This window comes from Bombus pascuorum, chromosome 14 (genome assembly GCF_905332965.1).
Source record: "Bombus pascuorum chromosome 14, iyBomPasc1.1, whole genome shotgun sequence".
Classification (NCBI taxonomy): domain Eukaryota; kingdom Metazoa; phylum Arthropoda; class Insecta; order Hymenoptera; family Apidae; genus Bombus; species Bombus pascuorum.
Window position 1 is genome coordinate 10,409,910 of NC_083501.1, and position 17,899 is coordinate 10,427,808.

The 17,899-nt window shown below is 28.5% G+C and overlaps 2 protein-coding genes across 4 annotated transcripts in view; one reads left to right on the plus strand and one right to left on the minus strand.

The window, feature by feature from the left end:
* LOC132914111 (DENN domain-containing protein 5B) overlaps positions 1 to 13,075 on the minus strand; it is a 71,512-nt gene extending 58,437 nt beyond the window's left edge. For all 3 annotated transcript variants that reach the window (XM_060972943.1, XM_060972941.1, XM_060972942.1), the window contains exon 1: positions 12,763 to 13,075. In XM_060972943.1, coding sequence (XP_060828926.1) covers positions 12,763 to 12,880 — 118 coding nt within the window. In that variant the 5' untranslated portion in view covers positions 12,881 to 13,075. The remainder of the gene's footprint in view (positions 1 to 12,762) is intronic.
* Positions 13,076 to 13,888: 813 nt separating this feature from the next.
* On the plus strand, positions 13,889 to 17,867 carry LOC132914030 (coiled-coil domain-containing protein 22 homolog). Its single transcript, XM_060972798.1, has 8 exons — positions 13,889 to 14,065; positions 14,549 to 14,720; positions 14,799 to 15,099; positions 15,172 to 15,416; positions 15,503 to 15,925; positions 16,002 to 16,442; positions 16,546 to 16,718; positions 17,447 to 17,867. The coding sequence occupies exons 1-7, from the start codon at positions 13,926 to 13,928 to the stop codon at positions 16,663 to 16,665; spliced, it is 1,842 nt and encodes a 613-aa protein (XP_060828781.1). The 5' UTR covers positions 13,889 to 13,925; the 3' UTR covers positions 16,666 to 16,718; positions 17,447 to 17,867.
* Positions 17,868 to 17,899: the final 32 nt, after the last annotated feature.

A 17,899-nucleotide genomic window follows, 5' to 3' on the forward strand; every position in this document is an offset into this window, starting at 1 on the left:
GAAGATAAGCAGTTAGCGACCGGTAGCTAAACCGACGCATACATTGCCACAAACGCGCAACTATAGGCAGATTCATCGTAGTGGTTCGACAGTTTCTTGCAAATATCTCAGCAGTAAGCGAAACCGACGCTAATATGCATAGGAAAAAGTTGTTCGAAATCATGTCCCTCAGCATGTATTAAAAAATTATCGAAATCGGCACATATATGAATTTTATTAAATTTGTAAGCAAATTACAAATTGAGGACTAAAAGTAATTTTTACTATTCGAACCAATACATTGTAAGTTTAAATTTTGTTTAAAAAGCAGCAATAATGCAGATGTACATTGTTTAATTGAATTACGATGTACAATTAATTTAAAATTACATCATGTTTGTTTACAGTTTGGAATAACGTCGCTGGTCCTGGTGTTAATAGGAAAAAATCTTCATATGATTTATAATTCAAAAAATGTAAATAGTCCAGAGCTTTTCAAACAAAATAGTTCCGCAAGTTCCGACAAGACAACGAATGTCAAGTAAGTTATAGCACGTTATCTTTCGTCGATTTCAATAATTTTTGAGTATGTGTCAAGAACATGATTCTGAACAGTTTTTTATTGTTTCCGTCTTAGCTTCAAAAGATTCGCAAAAAAACTATCAGTACCACTACAATGAATTTTGCCCATGATTGTGCATCCATGACAGTTTATGCGCTAGTATTAGTTCTCGACATTCTCTTACGACAATGAGATAAAATAAAGCCTAATTCAAACCTAATTCTTATTTTCGTTTATAATATATATAGATTTGGGTTAGGTGACATTTTATTCGGCTATATTTTTAATAGGTTGTCACTGATGAAGAATTATAGACAGAATGCACTGTGATGGTACCGACAGAGGTTAAGGCCATACGACGGTCCTATACATTTATATGTATAGGAAAGAATTGTCAAAAATGTTGATTTCTACAATATATTAAAAAATCATACATCATCAATGAGGTGAGGGACATATCGATAATTACCTAATATTCTACTTTCCCGTAAACTTCTGATTGAATTACACTCTTTCAGAAAAGGGTGACCGGATATTTTTGAGCGGTAATGTACTTACTTATATAATATAAAATCAAAATCTCATTAATGTTTTATAAGAGCATACATTATGATAAAAAATATTACTGCAGTATTAACATCGTACTTAACATTAATGAAAGGTCCATTTCATGAAGACAGGTTTATTGATCATTAAATCGTATAATAATTGACTCAATGCGTCTTCATTGATGCTCCTCGCGATAGTAATGGTGCACTATGCTACTATAAAATTAAACGTGATTCTAAATGTTAGGTTATAAAAATCTAACGATGCATTATTGTGTCACCCTGTATAGCAATAAAAAGATAATCAAATGATTACCTACTATCTTTCGAATATATATTATATGACAGATACATGTTCCGCGTACTTGCTGGAAGAATGTGTTTTCCTTGCGTAAACAGGCATCGTTTATTGATAACCTATACTATTTACCGGAAACAAGACTCTTCTAGACAGAATAGCTCTTCCTTTGTTCCGTCGTGAAATAAAGGAAAAATAGAATAACGTAGGGACTAAAATACAAAAAAATCCTTTGTGTATAACCAGATATGTATATTTTTAATTGATATTCACAGGTTAAGGATTGTAAATGTCGTTGATGTGAGTACATAGTACAATCACAACTTCAAAAGCTATAATCATCTTCGGTTATGATGCAGGTATTTAATTGTGATTACATATCGCAATGTATTTGACCTCTAAAGAAGAATGCTGACTCAATTAAGGAAATGTATTTAATTTAACTTTTAAATAACTAATCAGATGCTGACCAGAAAATTGTTATACGTGTATAACCATTCAAATGTAGTATAGTATATATTATGTGAAAATAATTTAGTGTTAATAGTTTATATTGTCCTTTAAATAAAGTGATACAGCTCTCTATAAAGTCTAATCTAACTCTGCTGCATCGCTCGAATTTTTATATATGTACATACGTATTTCAATCTTACTTTTATTTTAGCAAGCAAAAAACATTTGGAATATTTTAAGATGTTTAACATAAAATTAAAACGAGAAATCGTACATATCAATAAGGACTTATTTATATTTTGTTCAAATTTCAGATATTTGTTAACGTTAAAAGAAACACAACTGAGTTGAAAAAACAGAAGGAGCGGAACAAAATTAAAAAGAAAGAAATACTTTAAACAATTAACAGTAAGCTGCAAGTTCAGTTGAATCCTACTAATGGATACTAATTATTTCTACTAACTACAAGAAATTTAAAGAAAGACGACTACGATATTCCGAGACAAACTTAATCAGTCATCGACACAAATTAATGTTATTTCCTAAATGCACAATTGGCATCGACATTCGTTCCTATTAAATTTTAAAAGTCGGTGATCCTCAAATCAATGATACGTCATAGATAGTTGGTATCGTGGACGATTCAATGAAACGTAGTGACCCGTAGAATTCGCGAGCAGACAAACAACGATAAAAATAAATGCGTTATATGAGCACAAATCCTTTTTCACGAAAATGGTGCGTGTATACAAGCATTGGACGCGCTGTTTTCACCGAATATAAAGAAAAACGAATCAAAATCAAAGAGAAAATGACACACAGAGGAGTATTTTCAAAGAGCTGGTTAAAACCTAGAAGATATTCTCAAAATATGTGCACATATATGTTCTTAGTAAAAACTTGTGCCATCTATATATTCTGCTTCAAAATAATAAATTATCTTGCTTTAATGTAATTTACATACAAAAATAATTTTGCGCAAATATCCTAAGAAATATTAGTTTCTAACAGTTATGTATGTATGTTTATAAAATGTTTTATCGATATAAAACATATCGATATAAGACATAATATTCAATTAATGTTGATAAGTATTTAGTATTTCTTTTTTTGAAATAGTTAAGTGAAGTATAAAAAGTATTACAGGAATGATAGCAAAAGTAAAAGTAAAACTGATAGTAGCAGATTAATGCGATTCTTAATTTCCAACTTTGTAACTTGTTACTTGAATTATAATTTTCAAATTTAAGAACACCCGATTTTCAATAAGAGATACGCAAAATAAAAATTTGTTAAAAATTTTCAATTACAAAATGAAATTTTCAATTTGAAACAAGTACTAAAATATGTCAAACACTTAAAGAAAGAAAAATTAATTCATTTGTAACATTGATGCCAAAATATTATCAGTTTACCGTAAAATAAAACAAACGCTGACATTGAATGATAGATGTCATCCATTGTCTGAAATAATCTTTTACGCATCTATTGTATTGCCTCCAAGTCTAATCGTAAAGCCTAATCGTAAAAAGAGAGGTTAAATTAAGTGTTAAATGTTACAAGAATCTAAAAGATTAATAAAATTCTCATTGAAGAAAACATGGACATATCCCGAATAACAACATATAACAGTGCATACATAAAAGTCTCACGCTTGGATATCGGTATAATAAAATTGTAAAAAAAATTCAAGTAAATATATAATACGTGACATATGATCAAACGAAGAAAGTCAGTTTATCAGTCATTATTATCAAGCTATTAAATGTTGATTATTTTTTCGAATAATTTGTATGTTTCTGGCGAAATGGATATTCTAATACTTTTGTAATATTCATTCTCAATAAATTCACAACAAATTTGTATACATCTGTATCAAAATTACATTTTATCTTGCCAGAGTATTAAAATGTCACGCTATGCGATGTACGCAATATCAACTCTATACATATTTACAATATTTAGACATATTTCGATAGTGCCTGCGATTCTAGCAAAATTGCTTTTTTAGAAAGTTTCAATTCTACTGCGATATTACAGCAAACGTGATTGCACAGATCTATATGTTTCCTATTAAATTAAAGTGCATCGATGACTGTTACAATGTATTGCAATGTATTGTTCCTTTCTTTGCATTATATCGTACGCCGATCGAATTATGTATGCTCTCAGTTAAACATACACATACCTAACCACGTTTGCTTGAATTGAGAAAACAGTTCGCAGAAACGAACGGCAATTAGATGATTTTTATTGTGGATTAGATATTATACTTAGATTATATGTTACCTTGTTATTTGTTGCGCTAGTTCTTAAATTAACTCAATATCACTTTGGAAGCTTCTCTTTTTTTATGGATTACATATGATCTTGGTATTAAATGCATAACTAATTAAATTTTATTAAGAAAATATGGACATCTCTTTTACAATTATGTTCCCGAAATTACAAAAGCTCCTAAATAATATACATATATATATACTTTTTTTTATTTGCTTTTATAGCAAAAATCTATATTATCGTAAAATACATATAATAGAAGAAATAAGAACTATACTACTATAATACTATACATTGTACATTACATTACAACACCGCTGAAATACCATTCGTAACATTAATTTTAGAAGAAATAAAAAAATAAGTTTACAAAAATTGATGTATGTACAATTACTATTTATATTCGCACTCTATAAAACAGAACAATTTTTTTAAAAAGGGATCGAATGATTCGAATTTTTTCTTCTTTTGATAAGCTAGAATGTCTAGTTTATGTATAACACATAAATTTCCAAAATGTGCTTAAATTTTCATTACAGAGCCATATAAAAAAGTTGTAGAAAGTCTTTTAAAAACTTTTTTACGTCGCCTAATAAATAAATTCTTCTAATTTCTAAAAAAAACTCAAGTCATTTGGTTCAATTCTGAAAATGTTATTCTGTTTTAAAGAGTGTATATCATATGTACATCTACGTAAGCGATTCTCCTATTTAGCACAACATTTCTATCGTACTTTCTCCTGCATTTATTATGTCTTTTATTTTCATCGTTATCCTCATTTTAAACTATACGAAATACTTACCACACCGAATAGGTACGTACCTATAATCAAACTTTCTAGAAGTAATCACAATAAGAAAAAGTTTTCTTAAAACTGATCGAATCAAACGATTTCTTCAATATTTAAGAAACATGTGGAAACACAATTTACTATATTTCCATGGATACATATGTTCTTTAGTAAAAAAAAACTACGAAAATTGAAAACTCTACTATCAAAACGATACGTGTATGTAACGTTTGACAATATTCACAAAATGTAATGTAAGTAAAAATATATTCCACTAATTTATTAAAAATATCCAATTAATATGTGCAGATACGTAATACGAAAAATCTATAATAATTTACCATAGATTTACCAATATCAGGGGGATTATGTAGTCCAAAATAATATTAATAATAATGCGAAAACGAGGAATAATATGAAATAATCAAATTGCATTGATGTCTCCATTTTCGAGCAAATTGTATTTAAAAGTAAATATACGAAAATTTAACTAATTTCTAACTAGATAGGAACAGACAGTTGACCAAGGATTACATATCCTAGATAACAAAATATAATAAGTTGAAGATTGATGAATTGATTGAATAAATTGATAAGTAGAGTAAAACTTCATATTTAATGCTTCGTTTTGACAAAAGGGAAGTTTGGAAAGTGGAGAAAGTCGTTTTGGAAATATTGAGTCAAAAAATAGTTCAGTACACATGTACTCGAAAAATTTTTTTATTCTAACATATTTTATCAAGAATAATACTATAGGCGCAAAAATTTTGTTTCACATTTTCGACTTATCTTAACATGTAGTATAACTTCCTGTTAATTGTTCACTCAGATGCAGTCAGGAATTAGTTAAATACAGATGTTAGTTGCCATGTTTCCAAACTCTATCCACTCAAAAATGAAGCCTGTAACGTAATTTTGTTACTCTTGACTTTCTTATAATTTTGAGCTATATACCTATACCACCTATACCATAAATCTAAGCCCACAATATAATTCTTATACAATATAATATATAGTAAATTGTTTAAGCAATCTTATTTATTTTCATCTACCCTGATGAAATGATAATTTTATCAAATATATTTTCTCGTACCATTTGAATGTTTAATGTTTTTTACGTTGTATGTTTTAATGTTTTCATAATAACACTTTGAAATTCACTTAAATACATATCGGTAAAAGCGATAATGCAGATGCTACTAATAATTATCAACAAGCTATCGCCACGATAAACATCGATTTCGATATTTATCGGTTCATATGAAACATTTAGTTATTGACGTTTCTGGTAACTTTAAAATATATAGACTCTCTTTTATAAGATACATTGCTCACAAATAGTTGTAAAGTAGAATTTAATTAAGAAAAGTCATTTTTCTGGCTTATTATTATCCTCTGACAAGCATCGTTTACCATAACGAAGCAGACGTATTTAATAACTGAACTTTGCGAGCGACTGGATCGATCGAGCCGTCTCACTATACCAACATATTAAATTGACGAATGGGTGAGTCTGAGCATACTGGCTGCTTCCATTGGGATTGGGAGATACGTGAATCTATTGTACTGGAAATCATCCAAACCACAAAGTAACAAACCTGTAAATGATAACTGTTTTATTCGATACACTACTATTCACTTTTAAAAACAAATCCAATTATCTTCTTAAAATAATTTTTTTATAATTCCAGAACAAATAATATTTACAATACTTATAATTTACAAAACTATTTGTTTATTAGCAGATAGTATATATCTATCGATATGAACATCTTTTTATATAAATAATTTAGGAAATTAACATGTATTATTTCAAATACTAAAATACTAAAAATACTAAAAATTTGTGGGAAAAAACAAACGAATACATCTTTGTTGATTTGTTGAATTTAATGTCACCTTATAATTAATACTTAAATATAAAATAGATAGAAGTGAAAAGAACCTATTAGATTCAAAGATATATTTAACGAAATGTCGAAGTTAAAAGTATTACTATCAAAGTAAAAAGAAGCTGAATAAATAGATGTTTAGCATTGTAGCAAAACTAATTTTGAGATCAAATAGAAAGATAATTTTTATAACAGGGGATTAACTGACAATATATTGAACTTTAAAACTATTCATATGTGAAAAATAGAAAATGTGACATAATTTCTTCCGCATTTTTCTTTTATTGTTAGCATGTTATTGTTAGTACATAGCAAAAATATAATTTTCCTTTTAATTTTCTGACAGTTACGTCACTTGATAACTAAAAGATAAATAAGAAGAAATATTTTAACATAAAATAATTGAAAGGGGCTATGACTTGATACATTTACAGACACAAGTCTTTTGAAAGTAGAAAATATATCTACGATGTTTTTTAAGAAATGAATAATATCGACATCATTCTTATGTTAATTTAATTTAAGTAACACTAGAGTGCAGAAAGAATAATTTTATTAATATTTTTGTAATGTTCACGAAGATGATAAAAACACAATCTCAAAATCAAATGAAAATATAGGTTTGATGCGAAATTGTTTCAAACTACTTATTATGTTTTTCACCAATGACTTTTAATTGCAAGAAAAAAGAACAAATAAATATCTATTAAAAATCTAGTCTGTATAACGTTTTTTAAAGCTGCGTCTGCTATTTAAAAAATGTTTTAATATAATAAAAGTATATTATTAGGGATATATATTTGATATGATATCTTGGATTCAATTGACTAAAAAACCTTAGCTAGATAATATACTAACTAGATTATTAATACCGCGCTAGACAAATAAATGAACTTCGTTTCGAAACGCTCTTGTGTTCTGATTAATTTTGTTACCCTTGAGGGTGTTCAGGCTGCTCACGATGCATTGCGCTGCATCTGTTGCAGCTGCTCTCAGCGTGCAGTATCTTTAGAATTCCCCTCCGTTTCTTTGTCGCACCGCGCTTTATTCGAGAACTTTCTTTTTTAGAAAAACTCGAGGAAACTACTATCACGAAATATACCATACGGAAAGCTACCTAACTTTTCCTTCTCTTTTTCCTTTTCTCTATTTCTTACAAATTTTCTTACAAATAAAACAAGTGTCTTTTGTTAGTAATCCAAATGCTTTTTCATTGTTTATAATTATCCTAAGATACAATACGTATAAAACAATTTTTGTAAACATATAAAGCAAAAATTTGTTTTTTCATTAATAATTTAAATTCATCGTGTATTTGTATAACACACTACGACAATAAAAGAATGTCCTTTTTTTACAACCAAATACATTTCACGGATCGTTTATTTTATCAAAAATCATTTTAATTAACAATTTCATTCAGTTGTCAATTATTTTATATTTACATTTTACTCCAAACTTAACTTCATCCACTAACATTTCATTTTGCCATAATTTGTGTACAGTTCTATCATAGTTCATATTTTAGCAAAATTATATTTGATATAAAAAAGTGGCTACGCAATTTTGATAAGACAGCTATTATGAAATGTTTGATATCTGAAAATTAAATAGGTTTCATCAGCAACTCTTTCAACGCGTCATTAGGAATCTTCATTTTACGCGACATGGCTAAACACGTCGAACGGACGAGGTCGAAGGTTACAATTCAACGAAAGCGGGAATTATCTCCTTCTTGTTGCCATTGTTCACAATTAGCCTTTGTTCGTCGCGCAGAATGAGATACGCTTCTCGGGCGCGCCAGAATTACATTTCAATTTATAGCCCGAGTATTTTTCAGCCGAACGTTGGTAAAAGTACAAACTGCGTCTCGTTTCATGCCGTGTTTCTTTCAATCTATACTGGCAAAATCTCCACGCGTACAACATTCTTTTATCCCTTTCGGATAAGATTACAACGTTTACTTCTGCATAAATAAATTCGACAAAAAAGAAAAAAAAATTCTCATAAAAAAAAAAAGAAATTGGAAAAGTGTAGAAACACTTTACATATTATTTATTTTTAAAACATTCAAAATTAATCTATAAAAAGAAGTTAATTTTCGAGATATTTTCAATATTTTGGATTTTCTGTAGTATTGTAGTTAGTATATAAAATTGGAAATTGAGAAATTTAGACTAAAACAAATTTTTAATGACAAAGAAGGTAAAATAATATTTATTGTAATCTAATTATGGTCCAAAACTTTTTTCTCAAAACATAAATAATTAAAACTTAAAAATTTCAAATAGATAAATACATTTAAAATATTTTAAAAGTAAATTAAATTCCTTTCAGCAAAAATTCATCTAACTAAAACCTCATAATTATCTCATTAACAACTAATTGCTAATCTATTGTAATTTTCTTGTAACTAGGAGCTTAATTCAGGTCAAAATTATTAATTGAAATCATTAATTATATTTGTTAGGAACTTAAATCATAAACGTAGAATGTTAATGTATAACACTAGAAGCTAGTGATAAATTGCGGTATGATATAGTAGAATATAGTAGAATACCAATACAGTAGAATACCATACAGCAATATAGTAGAATACCATACACCAAGATGCACACACGTGTTGCACTTAACAACCGTAGAAATTCGTAGCGAAATAAGTGTGTCGTAACTCAATACTAGCCACTTTCATCGGCTAGCGCGCGAGTTTTCAGGATTGAGTTACGCCTTACGTCCATCCACCTTGGAAAACTAACGACATTACATAAATTCTTCCAAGAAGCTGACACGATCGACTAAGAACGACATTTGATGCTCTTATATGAGAACATACGTATCTTGTTTGAGTACGTCTGTTTGGAAATAGTAAGCACATAGAACTTGATCAAAATATGCTTCTAAGGACAAAGCAATTACTCATTTGTAAATTGTTTTGTTTCATTGACATCCAACTGGAGATTTTATATATATATATATATATATATATAGCAAAAGAATTTAATAAATAATGCGAAATATAAGACATGAGAATAATACTGTAATTATGTATTTGTTGTATATATGATTAAATACAAGTTATATCTACATACGGTTTTAGTACGGTTTAATTTTGTGCATCTAACTTAACAAAGAAACTGAAAATGCATTATGTCATAAAATTATTTATATTTACATAACAACACAATTATTATTATTATTGTATATTTCTAAAAGGAATGAAAAGAATTGAAATCTTGGGATAAAATTAGATAAAATATTATACAACTTTTCAATTTTTTCAACATCGAGAAGATAATAGAATACTATTGTTGCTTACGAAAGACCTGTAAGATATTAATACATATATTGATAAAAAATATAATATTAAGTCTACTAATATTTTTTGATCTCACGTAAGTATAACACTATATGTATGTTTTGTAACATTGTCTCTTATATCTTTTTTTAATTCTTATTTCTTAATGAAGGTGAAAATGAATAAATTTTATTATATTTTATCAATATGTGTCTTAGCGTGTCGAAAGACTACGTAGGGCTAATATTTTTAACATATCTAATATTCTCTATTTAAGAGGAGTACGTTTACTTTAGTAACTGACTATATATAATATGTATATAATTCAATAATAAATAAGACGCGCTTTATCCCATACAATAAATTACTGTCTTTATCAGAACCTTTGCTTCGTGTTTTGTAATATGTATGTAATATATCTGACAATGTATTTATGATAACACAAATGCGTAATTCTTGTTTCGAATACAAATAGAACAGAAATAGAGACAATAGTAAAAAGCGATCTTTAATTATACTATGTAATATTTAAGCAAAAACCTGCAATTGCAATTTTCTCTAATTTTTTATTCAAAACTGCATTTTCACAACTTCCTACCATATAAAGGAAGCAAGTCTTCTTTCGAAGTATTAGTAGTAAATAGAGTATAAGAGAAAAACAAACATGGCCGTGAAATGCTAATCTAAATAAGCATTGCGCCAAGTTTGTAGAAATTACGTAAATAAACACAAGAAACTGCGGCCAATCGCTATAACAGAACGAATGGTCATCACTCCACGCGTGCAGTTTCTAATACGGAATTTTCTCAACAATATCATGCTACTATACTCTATAAAACGATCTGCCGAGTCGTTCTCAGGAAAAATCGTTCAAACGAGAGAAACATCTTTCTTCCCAAGAAGATCCGTTGCTTCCTGTGCCCTCATTGTTCGCGTTTCCAGCAGTTTTGCACGGCTGAGTGTTGCTAACCGTCAGTCGACCAACAGTAAAATATTCAACAAAGTTGACTAACAAATTAGGCTAGTGATTACATTTTCAACGACACCACCTGTTTTCTCATCTTGCTACGAACTATTAATCATTGCACATAAACAGTGATGTTTACAAGTTTTGTACGAAAATGAAGACATTTGCTAATCAGACACGTGAATAACCGAAACAATTTCGTTTCGTCAATTATCAATTTATCGATAACAATTAGTACGCCTAAAAAAGTATAAGCACCTAATATAAATCGAGATAAATTTTATTGCTCGAAATAATATATTATACAAATATTTCATAATTTAATTAATAATTCTATTTATAATAATGAGTTATATTTTCGTGGCAAAAAAATTAATTGAAAAGATAATACCAAAAACTTTCCTTATACTGATATATTGATATTATATCATAAAAAATATTTATTAGACGGAAGCAGCTTAGGAAATAGATTTTAATAAAATATACTGTACTAGTGTAAACTGTAATAAGTATTGTATAATTTTGACTGCTGTGTTGTAAATCAGAATAAAAATGTTTAAGACTTGTTACTCTATTTGTAATTAACTTGAAATTACGAGTAACATTAGAATTTATTTCGCCGAAAAATTATTTTAAGGTAACCTACATACTTGACACTGCTACAAAGTGAAATCGTTTAACTCTGATTATTATTTTAGTACAAATAACAAGATAGTCTGAACATATTTTTCTCTAATGTATCTATAAATACGTATACCTAAATTATCAAAATAATAGTTATCTAGTAACATACTAATGATAAACGAATACTATTTATTACACTTAACATTTAGTAATATTGATAATGGCAACATGTTAAAACGTGCAACGAACATCCTCTTTACGGAAGATTAAAATAAGCAACTGAAAATATCGATTTAAGTGGCATTAAAAAATATGAAAATAAAAATACACTATGAACTTGATTATTATCGAGCGTACAAGGTTCTATAAAATGTGGCTTTCTTCTATGTTACTAACTTAACAGGATTATATATGATATGTTGACATTGATGGCTATTTGTATTTGAAAACATATCAAAAATAAAACATTCATTCAGGAAAATATTATTACAGAAGATATGCTATCTAGCATACTTGAATATAAGACGAATATCTAAAATTTTAAAAAATATTTTATCACTTTATATTACGAGAAGATACTGACAATGTGTTTGGTAGAACTGTCAACGAATCCGCTCAAAGGGATATATTTTATAAAGGGTATAATGGCATCGATTGAAATTCACGTGTCAATCACGTGCAAATAAAATAAGTAGCTATACAACCTATGCTTTACATAAACCTCGCCCCTTAATTAAAAAAGAAACTAATCTTACAATCAACAAAAAAAACTCGATAAACCAAGAATGAAAAGATAATGAGAACTAATGAATCTTTTCGGACTCTTGAATACAAGCTATCTTACAGACGTAAATAACTGACAGTGCTCTGTGATATTATCTACCATTGCGCAATCTAGCGATTTCGAAAATTGCAACAGTGGCACAGTCTTTCTGTCAGACCATAAAAGCCATCGAACATTCATAACAGCGATTCCAACTCTCGTTGGAGATTAAATAAATACTAAACGATTCGTATCAAGAGAACTATCGTTCGTTTTACCAAAAATGCTCAGAAAAAAATAGTGGGACTCACCGAAATACTTGTCTGGCTCTAGGCCTGAATCTTTGTCTAATCCGCATATGACAAAATAATCCGCGAATCTCTGAGGATGTTGTTCTGGTCCGCGCATTATTCCCAAGCTCCCGTTCATCTTACCCGGAGAAAAAGATCAGATACGGCTCACCTCCGCGGTAGACGAAGAAGCACCCTCACGAAAACGATTTCCACATTATGAACCTCCACGAAACTGTCATTTCACGCGATAGCGAAACAACAGCTGATGTTGACGCGTACAGAACGTAACGCACGACTCCGCGGAGTGCGGATCTCTCGCCGCGAATAATTGATCTTTACTTTGTCACGTGAACTTGCCTACAAATCGATTCTCGTAGTCGGGGCTGAAAGCTGGCGCGTAATTTTAAATTATAAGATCCATCCGAATTTAAATTAAAATACCGACTACATACAAATAAATCGTTTCATCGTCATTTAGATTTGTATATTTTTTAATTTTTATTTGATTTGAATTTGTTCAACGAGTCCGAGTATTGATTGATGTTCATTGAGAAATAAAATTTATTGAAAAATAAAACTTATAATCTTTATATAAAATCGAATGCCTACTATTATTTTTTAACGTTATTTTTGTAAATGATAGATTTGTGAAAAATATAGAAAAGGATAAAATTTCACTATGGTTTAAATAGATTTTTTAAAAGATAATTTATATAATTGTTTAAAACGCTATGAAGTAATAATCTGAACAATTTGAACATATTATATATATATACATATATATATAAAACAATTTTTATCTTGATTTCTAATCGAATATTTTTGTACAAACATAAATAAAAGCAAAAATTAATTATTATCACGTGATAAGAAATGTTCAAGATTTTTTGGTACAATAGTAAATCTGGTTATTTATTTGCATAAAATACAAATTTAAGAAAAGATTTGTGGTTGCTTTATAGCTTTATATAATATTACATTATATGTTATATATTATTTTCATTTTGTCTCAGTTATGGTCATGAAACTTTTTCTCTTTTTCAAGAATTATTATATAAATCACAGATGAGAAATAATGAAACGATTAATATATGTGTGTGTAGTATGAATACATTTCGCGTTGGTAAAACTGATAATTTATCGCGCCATCTGTATAATAGTGCACAAATGTTTGTTCATTCATGAACAGGTTAGATTTGTGCAGTTCAATACATTTCTTTCAATACAATATTATAGTAAAAGAGTATAGAATTTTCACATTTTTACGGATAATGGAGGAAGTTGACAATATAATCATTCATTCATTGCGTCAAATAGGCTGGTAAGATCTATTTTCAGCGACGTGTTATGCATTTAATAAACTCTTGATATCTGATGTCAACCGGTTTTATATGACTGAAAGTGGGCGGTGATGTTTATGTGAATTATATTTTATACTTCCTAATAATAATTTGTAATTTATTTTATCAAACAGGAAGACATTACGATATTACTTAAAAAAAAAAAAAGAATATATATATATAGATTGCGACATTGAAACAGTGTTTGCAAATACTAAATGATTAATAAATAGTTGCAAAAGTGTGATATAATTTATGAATTGCAAGATTGAATAAAAAAATTTATTTCAATTTGTTGTACATGTATATTGCATAGTTTGATTATCAACTAAAACTAAATAATATTCATTTGACACATATGTTATGTAAATTACATTATTTAACTCTGCTTTAGCAATTCAAAATTAAATAAAGTATTATTCATATAAAAATACTTTGCAAATTTTTAACATCAATTTTTTTAGTGACATAACAGAGAATATAACAAATCTCAGTGGTTTTAACACAGAATTGGTAGTAGAGGCAACGGTAAAATGTTTAGACATAATAAGACCAGGACTTGGATTGTCAACAATTTTACCTATAAATATGGCAGCCAGATTTCGACTAGGTGCTACACTTGCTCAAGCATGTTCAGTAAGATTTTATAAACATATAAATTATTTATGCAATTGTGATATTTTAATTTTATTGATATATTGTTTCTAAATTTAGGAATTAGGATACAAAGGTGATATTGGTTATCAAACATTTTTATATAGCTCAGAAGCAGACCTAAGGAAAGTTTTCATGTTTCTTATTGAAAAATTACCGAAAGAAAGTGATAAACCTCTAAGTGAACCTGTTAGCAATATTGCATTACTAGAAAAATCTATAGCAACAGCAATAACACAAGGTCTATCAGTTTCATGGTTACCACATTATTGTCATACAAAAGGATTTAGAACTAAAGGACGAGCAAGAATCCCTTATAAATCTGTGAATTTAGAAGTTCCAAAAATGGAGAGTAAAGAAGGTAATATTGCTTACATTTAATATATTTTAATATTATAATAATATTTTGATTAGAAAATTTTGTTTGTCATAGAATATCAAGATTATTGCATACATTATCTGCAATCTGTGCCTGAGCAAGTGCAAAATGAATCATCACTTCTACCTTCTTTGATATCTTACAATGCAAGAGCTCTTCATACACATTCAATGAGTATTCTTGATCAAATAAATTGGTTAAATAAACAATATTGCGATAAAATTATTGAGGCTAATATATCTGGTGATGTTAATTTACTGAATGGAAATTTAATAAAAGATAGAACATTACCTTCCAAAGTAAGCTTCAAAAATATTGGTAACAATGTTCACACAGTCTCATTCTAGACTGTTTTATTAATTTTTTATTATCTTTCTGTATATAGCAATCTCAGATAAAAGATAATGGCACTAAAGAAACTATATATAAGATTATAGAACAAAAAGTATTAAATAAGATGGAGAAACAAGATTTACAGATAGAAAAAATAAAAATAGAATGTGAATGTTCCAGAAATGACATAGAAAAATTGCAAGATGCAATCAAGAACCTAAGTACTAGTGTAGCACAAGTATCGATAAATTATCAAAATGAGGAGAAAGAGTTAACAATTAATGAAGAACAAAAAAAGATTAAAGCAAGAATTTATGATCTGTTTCAAGATGGTGAAGAAAATATTAAGAAACTAGAGGCAGCAATTGAAGTTACTACAAATAAATTAATCAATTTAGGTAATCAGTGGGAGAAACATAGAGTACCTCTAATCCAAAAGTATAGACAAGAAAGAGAAAAGCATTCTACTAAAGCTGTAAGTACTATCATCTTAATAAAACTCAAATTATTCACATAAATTCAAAATTTCATGTATTGAATATATATATTAGAGTGCAAGTCAGAAGAAGCTTGATGATATTAAGTTACTAAAAGAGAAGGAGAGAGAATTACAAGAAGAATGTCGTAATAAAGATCAACAATACTCACAATTAGTAATTGAAGTTCAAAAACTCCCTAAAGAAGTGAATAGGTCCGCATATACTCAACGAATTTTAGAAATAATTAACAATATTAGAAAACAAAGAGATGAGATTAATAAAGTATTAGCTGACACACGTGAAATCCAAAAAGAAATTAACACACTTACAGGCAGATTAGAAAGGTCCTTTACTGTTGCTGATGAATTAATATTTCGAGATGCAAGAACGAATGAGGCATCAAGAAAAGCTTATAAATTATTGGCCACACTTCATTCTGATTGTAGTGAACTCGTAAGTTTAGTAGAAGAAACAGGTGCGACTATAAGAGAAATAAGAGACTTAGAAGAGCAGGTAAATATCGTATAGTATAAAGGTAATATCTTTGAAGATGACTTTTATATTGCAGTCAAATTATTGAAACTTAATATAATTAGAGTGTTACAATGAATTTTAGATTGATTCTGAAGCTACAAAAAATGTTGGAGCAAATTTGGAAAGGATAACTGCTGATTTGAGACAAATGAAACAAGAAACAGCAGAATTAACGGCACAATTACAAAGTAAAACTTCGTGATTTTTACATAATCTGTGATATTACGATATATTATTTGTAATAACAACGACCAGGTAAAGTTCAATTAACACTTTGACTGCCACGTTGGTCATATGACCGGCCACGGTTTCTCCTGTGACGCCACCGTGGTCATTAGTGACTGGAGCGCTTTAACTTCTTACAATTGTAAAAATTGTATGAAAATTGACAGTTAGGGCATTTTGAATATAACCGATAAATAACAGATACTTTGAAACAAAAAGTGCCCCATTGAACAATTAAACATTTTTATTAGAATATCAATAAAAAAAAATGCGAACAAATCTTGCATCTAACGGTGCACTGTGTTTGCATCCATATCTTTGAGGGATAATTTACGAATATTATTATAAATACAGCTTAGAAAATAATCCTAAATGCTGCTTTATAATCATATATATAATTGAAGTTAGAAGTGTGCACATAACTTACTATTATATACAGAATGAGCAAATACTGTTTACTAATATCTTCTAGACGTTCCAACAATATATTCTGGACGTTTTGCCTACGACGAAATAACGAATGCGAATGGTTAGTTGAAATAAACGAAGCCTTATTATAATATGTCGCTATCAACTGTTACCAAGGCGCCACTTTTTGCCATTATATGCTTTGAATAATAAAAATACTCCCGTGGCGTCTTGAGCGAAACATGGGATTTTCGCGCGGCAGTCAAAGTGTTAATGTTAAAGATAGAATGAGCTAAAGCTTTAATTAGAAAATTTTTACCAAAAGTGAAATTATATTATTGTATTTACAGAACATTCCTCATAAACGAATACGATTACGAAGACCAAATTTTATAGTTATGCAGGATTTGATATATTGCTGCCTATAAAATAGTTTTTAACAGTTATTCTAAATTTAAAAATAACTGTTAAAACTGTGCCTTGGCCCAAAGTTGTGTGTAATATAAAATTATATGTAATTCGCTAATCGTGTTTACAAGAGGGCCAAGATGTGACATAAATGGATTCAATATCAACGCTCAAAACGGAACGTTATTTGCTACAAAGCCTAATAATTTTTTTAGCATAAACTTTAATTGTACAGTTAACTTTCATATTTCTAAGAAATAAGTGGCTTTGAAGATATCCGCTATAAACTTACATAATAAACATTTAAGAAAATACTTTAAGCAATTATGTACAAAATATGAGAGATAAATAATATGATACATATTTTTACTGTTTTTTATTATTATAAACCCTTC